We start from the raw sequence: 8,793 nt of genomic DNA on the forward strand, positions 1-8,793 counted from the left end.
CACTCTGACAGGATCCACTCTGGAAATCAGTGAGTATAGGGCTTCCTCACAGAGCTTACTTTAGTAGTGACCCACAGAGGTGTGGGTGTTTCTCTCTACAAAGTTGCACCAGCAAAATTAGTACCTAGTGATGTTGATGTCTTCCACATACATCTATGTAAGATGGAGGTCCCCTCCCCTAGCCTTCCCTGGCCTATGCACTTCAGCCCCTCTGTAAGGCCATGTGCCATTAGGGAAGGGTTGATTGTGGTGAGGATTCTCTTTCTCATTGGCAGATGGGCCTGTTGTATTTGTACACCTATATGATAAAAGGCAAGAAAAAGAAAGGTACACACACATACACACAATACACATACACAATACACCATACACACACACACACACACACACACACACACTATACATAGTTGATAGAGCACATAGAAGTTTCTTTTTCTATGTTCAAGGGCATTACTCTAATTAGCAGGTTCCATGCTCATAACCTAATTATACCCCAAAACCCATATCACACTAGGGAATGGAGGTTCAGTGTGAAGTGGGGTAGAGCAGGTATAGCATATGATGTTCCTAACAGCAGGTTCTATAAGAAAATGAACAGAGAGGACAGTTTTGAGAAGTGAGCAAAGAAGCTGGTTAGCTGTTGAATATGCAGCAATAAAATGTTTTTCTATGTATCTTAAAGAAATATTAGTTACTTTTATCTCACTGGGGTATACTAACACATCTGGCTTTATTTTCCCAAACCTTGTCTGTTTTGTTGTGTTTGAAAGGTTTTCTTTTTCTCTTTTTATTTATTGTATATTTTACTTATTTACTTTTCAATGGTTATCTCTTTTCCATGTCCCCCCTCCAGAAAACCCCTATCCTATCCTTCTTCCCCGTTTCTATGAGGGTCCTCATCCATCCACCCACCCACTCCCATCTCCCCACCCTGGAATTCCCCTACACTGGGGCATGGAACCTTCCCAGGAACAAGGGGTTCTCCTCCCATTGATGCCTGACAAGGTCATCCCCTGCTACATAAGTGGCTGGAGCTATGGGACCCTTCACATGTACTCTTTGGTTGATAGTTTAGTTCCTGGCAACTCTGCGGGTGTGTGTGTGTGGGGGGGTCTGGCTGGTTGATATTGTGTTTCATAAAATATATTTTGTTTATATTCTTTCCCTTCCTCCAACTTTTCCCAAAATTTTCCTTTGATACCCACCCAGCTTCATATTTTTTATCTTAAGGAAAACAAAACAAATAAAAACACAGAAATTGTATTGGTTCAGTGGACAAAATTTTAAAACATGACTAGCGTTTAGAAAAATATCTAATACAAGTAGGAAAGCTTTGAAGGTAAAGTTTTTCCAACTGTTGAAAAGATACATTCAATAGTTCTAAACTTAAAGTTATAACATTTTCTTCATAATTTAAAAGAATCATTTTTATAATGGTACTGATTATTATAATTGAGATATATTTCCTTGTAATGAAAATGAAAATTCAATATACTACTATTTTCAGATTTAATATTATGATAAAATGTAAGGTTTTTTTCTCCTTGGATTTTGACAGGTATACAAAAATAAAAGGGGAAAGTATAATTATTTTGATGGGTGAAATAGTCAAAGTCCTTCCATACATTATTGAGACCCATGTGACTGGAGAGGGGGCTCAGTAATTAATAGCAATGGCTGCCTTGCAGAGGACCAGGTTTCACTTCCCAGCACTCACATGGGGGCTCACAGCCATCTGTAACTCAATTTACAGTGGGAAAGTGCTTGACATGGAATAATTCCCTGTCAAGATTTACAACCAATAAAGGGTTCATGTTGTGTATAGCTTTCCACTAAGGGCCTATGCTCTGGGAACGTGCTACACTACCAGCTCCCACCCGCTTCCCTTGAATCCATGAATAACACACACAGACACAGTTCCTTTTCATCTTGCATTAGGACACAATTGCTGGGCACTACTATCTCCTGTCTGTAAAAGTGTGCCCTTAACAGAATTCTTATCACCTCTCCTCTCACCTGCCTTATATTATAGTTGCTAAGATACATCTAATCCCTGCTAAACAACCCTGACCACCACTCCTCACAAGACCCCACATGGCACCTTGGCTTATCTCTCTCACAGAATGGCAAACTCTTCTCTCCTTCCTTGCATCTCTCTTGGCTATCCAGGGACCTGGAAGTTCTTCCTGTCTGTACCTTCTGCCCAGTAATTAGTTCCTGTCTTTCATTACTGACAGATCAAAAAACTAATTGGGCACAGGATCTTAGCATCAGAATTACCCCTACAGGCTCACATCCAGAATATAGGTTCCTATAAATCAATGAAGGAAAAATGAGTTAAAAGTGTGGGAGACTGGCCTAAAGCAATGCTGACCTTCCCTTGCTACATCACTGTAACAGAGAAAGCACTATGCTCAAAGCAGGACCATGAACCGGCTAGCAGCTCCTTTCTGGGAAGGAGCCATGAGCAGGGAAGTAAGAGCTCTAGGAAGAAATAGACTTTCCTTCCAGGGACAAAACCAAGTTTATTACCAGTAGGCACGGGGGAAACAATGGCTGGGCAGATTGGACATCTTCTAGAAATTCCTGTTGTGTGAAGGCAGGGATGCCCTGTGTTCAGAGGCTCCCTGGAGCAGCAACTGAAGGCCAGGAGCAGTCAGTTCCCCTCTGCTTGACTGCGTGGTTCTCTTTGGGACTCAGAAAGCAGCCAATGTCCGTTTCTTTCTTTGTACTTTGATATGGGTCAAAGGATTTATTGTCAACACCTGACTGCTATTCATCTCCAATATCTTTGTATCTAAATGAAAGCTTGTGCTCCCTGGGGCTTCTGTGTGTACAGTGGCCTATTCCAGTCTTTGTTCTACATGGGCCACAGGGTCTCTGGTCAGCAAGACATAACTCCTATTTATCTCCAATTCCCCCGTGCCTACATTGAAGGTTATAACCCTTGGGCATGGGCAGCTAGTCAAAGCCCATACCCCTCTTTCCTTGGTTCAGATGTGTGTCATATGCTCTTTGGTTTTCAATTCCTGACTGCAGTTCATCTCCAGCTCCTCTGTATGTGAAGGAATAGTTATGCATCTCAGGGCTGACATGGCTACAGCTCAGTCTGCTTGTTGCTCTGCTTTGGTTTGTGTCATACAGACCCTCAGCTGTGTGGGATGAAGCACTCATCTGGGATGTCAGTGATTCCACTTTACACTCTTGTACCTTTGATGGATACTCTTCAGTGTTTTCTAGGATCTGGACCAGAATATTCACAAGGGAGTGTATTTCAGCTACCATATTGTAGATGACCTTGTTTCTTGTTACAACATTTTGTATTTGTTCAGCAGCTGATGGGGGGCAATGATTTTGTAATGAATCCCCCTGCCTGTGGTATTTTGTGCTAAAGTTTTCATATTGTAAAGCATTGCAAGAGCTTTGAGAAGTAGCCTCTCCTTTTTCTGGTATCCAAGTCTTGGCTGTATCCTTGAGGTGGGTGGAGCTTGAGATGGAAGGCCTTACTCTCCCAAGCCTTTCTCCCTGGCTTATGGCTTCAGATCTTATAGTGCTCTGCCTCTCTTTATGGGGTTGAAACCCTTTGAAATCCTTCAGTTCGATGTTAGCCTTTGTCATACTGATCTCTTTAGGTTCCACCCCCTCATAGCTCTTCATGGAGATATCACTTAAACCCTCAGAAGTTTTGGGGTTTTGGCATGTATTCTGGAAGCTTGGCAGTGAGTGCTGTGAAGGCAAGTTGACCTTGGCACTTGGGTACACTGGTGCACTGGTCTCAGAGTGCACTGTCCTGGGACCATCTGGATCATGTTTCAGGAGCCAGGGCTGTGGCTGCTCATTTGATATCATGTCAATCATACTGTATGCTTGTGGGTTTACACCTGAGTCCTGTGAGTGCAGTGGTGTAGGTGTCTGCAGATGGCCTGGGTTTTTATCGGCCTCTAAAGATCCAGAGTCCCTGGGACCAATAGTGATGGCTTGCTCATTGGGAATCTCACTGGATCCCAGACTCACTGTCCATGCAGGAGGTGGCTCTTCTTTCCCCTCCACTATATCACTTTGTTTGGCTGCTGGAGGTGGGATCCTTTCTTCAGGGTCAATCATCACATGCCAGCAGGGTTGTCCTGAGTCTACATCAGTAAGCCTCTTCTGTGGTCCAAGTTTGGCCATTTTGGGGCTGGAATCTGGTTGCAGGCTGCTTGTGCCAGTTGCTTGGATAGTCCTGCTCTGTGGGGGTTTTACCTGGAAACAGAAAGCAGGTTGACTAACACTCAGGTGTCTCTGCCAGGGATCTGGATGTGCCTTTGAGGCCCCATGGCTGGCAGCAGGTGGAGGGGCTCTTTGTGTTTCTTGAACTTCTGCAAGTGAGTGCATAGACAGAGCACTCTGTAGCCTGCCATCTGATATACTTTCTACCCTTTTCCCTCCTGGAACTTGGTGATGCAAATTTTCCAGAATCATGGCAGCCTTGGAATCACAGATGGGTGAGGAGGGATATACAACCTGGGGTAGGTTTGAGGGTGGAACTCCAGGTGGAGCGGGATCCCTTGCCTCAAGGATCTGCAGATACGACCTTCTTTGTTTTACTGGAAGCTGTGTAATATTTGATGCAGGCTTCCTTTCAGTGTTTGAGTCAAGGAAGGAATGATGCTCCTTCGTATAGAACAGCTTGTCTGTCCTGAGTGCAGTGTTCCTGGGCTTCAGCCCCTTCCCAGGGTGGTGGCTTGAAGAGCAAGGCAGGTCTTGGTCCTTTAGAACAAGGCCCTTCTTGATGCTCTTCTTGATGCTCTTATGTCTATCACAGGTTGCTATGTCCTTTAAGGGCAGCCCTGTGAGCACAGACCCTATCATTTTGCTACATTCGCAGCTTTCAGAGTTGAGGATGGAGTGCTGTGCAGGCTCAGAGAGTTGAGGCCTGCTCTTGCAATAATGATCAGTGTTTGCTGGCAAATGTTCCTGAAGCTGGGTCAGTTTTCTGGATTGGAGGAATCTTCTGGGGGTTCCTTGTTGCTCTCCAACATTAGTTGTATTGACATCATTCCATGGCTCATTGTCATGAGCCATTTGATAATGCTCAGGAAGGATTGTTGCTGACCTGATATTTTCATTCTGCAGGGTTCCCCTGGACAAGCTCCCAGTGTCTGCTTGGTGCTTTTGGATATCATAACCTTTGGTGTCTTTCCAATACAGTCCACGTGGCCAGGGCTGGTTTTTGGTTGGTAGGGATGTCTGTGTCCCTCTATCAGTGGTAGGACATGCTATTCTACTGGATCTTCTCTTGAAACAATGACGTATTTGTTTTGGTGTAGAGCTTGGGACCATTTCTTGAACTCCTGTCACACCCATCAAGCCTGGTGGTACAAGGTCCAAAGGCAATGGCGGGCTTGTGGAAATCTGTGGCAGTCCTTGAGCCTGAGATAAAGCTTGGTCAGGGTCACAGGCATCATGAAACCTCATGGTATTATGTTCTGCCATGGAAGGGGTTCTGAGGACGTGGGCAGTAGCCACAACTGACTCAGAGAACATAGAGGATATGCCCCAGAAAATTTGACTGAACTCCTTCTGTATGAGACCCTCCAAGACCTTGAGGTAAGATAGCAGCTGAAGGAGAGGAAGCTGATCCATTCTCTGAAGAGGGTTCCACGAGGGTTGTGGTGTGGACTCCTGGAGTAGTTGTTTGTTGGGACTGCAAAAGACAGGAGGCAAAGCATCAGCCACAAAAAGAGGATCAAGAGGCCCACCAGTCTGTGTAGATATGGTAACTGTACTCGTATAGTTCTTCCATTGCCTCCATATCACTTTTTCCTTAGTCTCACATTCAACAGGACTGTCTTTCCATCCCACCCCGCAGAGCATCTTGAGTATGAAGTGCCCCAGAATCTGAGCTCACATTCTGGCATGAAAAATTCCAATAGACCAAGATTTCTTACCTGCTCATAGGCTGTGATAGAGTCTGGGTCTCTTCCACATATTTTCTGCCATCTCTGGCACCTGGAGATTGTTATGTAGGATAAGGACGAGGAAGGAGATCACCCAGGAGTGAGACATCTCTTATGCCTATTCATGCTAGGACTCTAATGCTCAAGTACCAAAGTGTAAGGACAGATCAGAGAGTGAGCAAGGGGAATGGAGGGACTTCATGTCTATATTTACACTTTCCTTGCTCCTCCCTACTCTCCTGTCATTTCTCTTACAGTGCTGCAAAGGCCACAGGATCAGTTATCTCAAAGAGAAATGATGTTGGGAGAATCCCAGCCATCTGCTGTCACGTGGACCTCGGAGTCTTCCATACAGGTGCAGAGCATCTGTTCAGTGCGTTGAACAACACTCCCATATGTAGCACCCATCACAGGCTAAACACAGCTCTGTCTGTCACAAAAGATGGGTATTCCCAGAATCTACCTACCTTCCCCAAAGCCCCTCTTCCTGCATATCATGGGCTTGGAAACATGGCTCCCACCATGACCCTGGTCACTAATAGGTAGGCCAGATAGAACTTCTCACCCCAAGAAAGAAGACTACCTTTTATAGTATCGGTTTTCTTCCTGGTCTTGCTCTGCAACCTCTTCACATCCTGCCATTTAGAAACACACAAATGAGTTGGGACACTTTCTTCCTCTCTCTGGCAAACAAGATGCCTGCTCTTTTTGATCCTCAGATACATGGATTCTGCATTTCCCAGGGAGCTCTTTCTCATCCATCCTTGCCTGATTCATACTCTGCATAAACACATTTTTTTATTTCCTTGTTGTAAAAGCAGCAAAATGGGCTGTCTATGCCATACTTACCAGGGATGTCCTCAGTCATTGTTCCTCAGACAGGTGCTCTCTAAGGATGAGCTCTGTAGCTGGCTTTGGGCTGTCATGTGATATCTTCTCCCTCAGAGGTGAGGGGACTCAGGCCCTGATCTGAGGCCCTTGGTCTCATCATCTGCTTCACATCAGCTCAAAACAAACAAATGCAAGCACCTGACCTAGGCAGATGATCTTTCTCTGAGCTTGCCCTGTGTCCCCACCATCTCAGAAATTTAGTTTGTCCATGGAGCCACAGTTGTCCTTTAGTGGTATCTCTGCCTCCTTGTACAGATTGTCTGAGAGCTTCAGTCAGACCCCTCAGGACCACTCTAGCCTTTGCTCTTCCTGCCAACCCCTTCAGCCTCTTTCTGGAGATTTCCCCTCACATCCATAGTGCTGGGGCTCATCCATGAGTCAATAGTGCTAGTCATCAGAACGAGAAAATTCCCCATCTTCTGAGTCTCAGTGCAGCTGTCAGAACACTAAGCTGTAGTGTACAGCATGTGACTTTTCAAGAGGGCTCAGGCCACATCACACGACTGTGGGCTCCTCATCACAAAGGGCTCCTGCCTGCAGAGAGGGTGCCTGAGTGACTATAGCTACACTTCATTAATTTGTAGGTACCTCTTTCTTCCATCCTTCCCCACCATTTTTCTTCCACCCATTCTATCCCAATACTAGATAGGAGAGAAGAGCTATAGAGGGGAAAGGGGAGAAGTTGTTGATAGACTATTTCCTGCTAATTAGGGGAGTTTAGTTCCTTGGGGCAAGTTTGATCTTTACTGTAAGGATATTCTGGATATCTTTTTCCTCTTCTTTCTTCTGTGTACAGGACTAATAAATGAACCACAAACACCAGCAAGGGATAGCAACCAACAACCACCAACAACCCCCCATGGTCTTCCAGGACCTAGGATTTATATAACCTCTGAAAAGTTCCCAGAATTACAAGTCACAAGAACAATGAAACTATCTGCTGTTGTCAAAGTCATGCAACTACTTGAACATGAGCAAAAAAACACAGTCAGTTGATGTGGACAATCTGAAGCAAACCCATATTCCACACCTGATATTAAACACAGCAACAACATACTTATAGTTATGATTTACAACAAATTTTGTCACTATACCTGTATTTCTATGAAATGAGAGTGTAGCAGTCATGAACAAGAGACTGCTACTCTACTGTATATGAACAAGGCTCTCCTCACCTTTGTTTTGTCCCTTTCACTTTCAGGTAGTGGTGACACTGGGTACTCCTTCAGGAAGGGGAGTAGTAGGAAAAAGAGCCCTGCTCCACACATAAAGGCAATGCTCACGTCCATTGCTACCTCCATAGTGCTGGGGCTCATCCATGAGTGAAGAGTGCTAGTCATCAAAACGAGAAAATTCCCCATCTTCTGAGTCCCAGTGCAGCTGTCAAAACACTGAGCTGTGGTGTACAGCATGTGACTTTTTAAGAGGGCTCAGGCCACATCACATGGCTGTGGGCTCCTCATCACAAAGGGCTCCTGCCTGCAGAGAGGGTGCCACAGCCCCTCCCCAGACTCCAGCCCAGCATCCCCTCCTGTGTCCTTTCCCAGCTCTCTCCTTCCAAATCCTGCTGCTGAATCAGGCACAAATAGACCTCAGTCCATGTTTTCATCCTTCTTTCTGAGCACCAATATTTTTCGGTGTAGACATGTGTTTTGCTGAACCTACTTTTATAAGCATTCACCCTCTCCTCTGACCCACCACCCACCAGAGTTAGTGGAAAAGGAATGTTATTAGGATATGGGGGAAGTGGACCTACTTAGAAATAGTTCTTTTTGGAAATTCCAACCTTCCTTGTTCCTGGCCCAGTCCACTACTGAACAGCAAACATAAAGTAGTAGCTCCAGTCCTGTCCAATCACAGACACCAGAGATGAACCAGCAAGAGTACTTCAATCCAGAAGAATCTCTGAGGCTCTGCAATGGGGCCAAAGTCCAAAGAAACAGCAAGGAGCCTCTGGAGTCTC

The 8,793-nt window shown here is 45.2% G+C and overlaps 1 protein-coding gene across 2 annotated transcripts; it reads right to left on the bottom strand.

Annotated features, from left to right (window-relative positions):
• Positions 1-2,505: 2,505 nt before the first annotated feature.
• LOC116086133 (spermatogenesis-associated protein 31A1-like) lies at positions 2,506-8,227 on the bottom strand. Of its 2 annotated transcripts, none has more exons than XM_031364389.1 (4): positions 8,006-8,227; positions 6,523-6,574; positions 5,931-5,991; positions 2,506-5,686 (listed from the first exon to the last, which is right to left on the bottom strand). In XM_031364389.1, exons 1-4 carry the CDS (start codon positions 8,189-8,191, stop codon positions 2,962-2,964), a joined length of 3,024 nt encoding a protein of 1,007 aa, XP_031220249.1. In that variant the 5' UTR covers positions 8,192-8,227; the 3' UTR covers positions 2,506-2,961. The 2 variants fall into 2 exon arrangements, with proteins under 2 accessions (XP_031220249.1, XP_031220248.1); XM_031364388.1 differs by having other exon boundaries at positions 6,505-6,574.
• Between the last annotated feature and the right edge of the window lie 566 nt (positions 8,228-8,793).

This window comes from Mastomys coucha, unplaced genomic scaffold (assembly GCF_008632895.1).
Source record: "Mastomys coucha isolate ucsf_1 unplaced genomic scaffold, UCSF_Mcou_1 pScaffold12, whole genome shotgun sequence".
In the NCBI taxonomy this organism is placed as follows: Eukaryota; Metazoa; Chordata; class Mammalia; order Rodentia; family Muridae; genus Mastomys; species Mastomys coucha.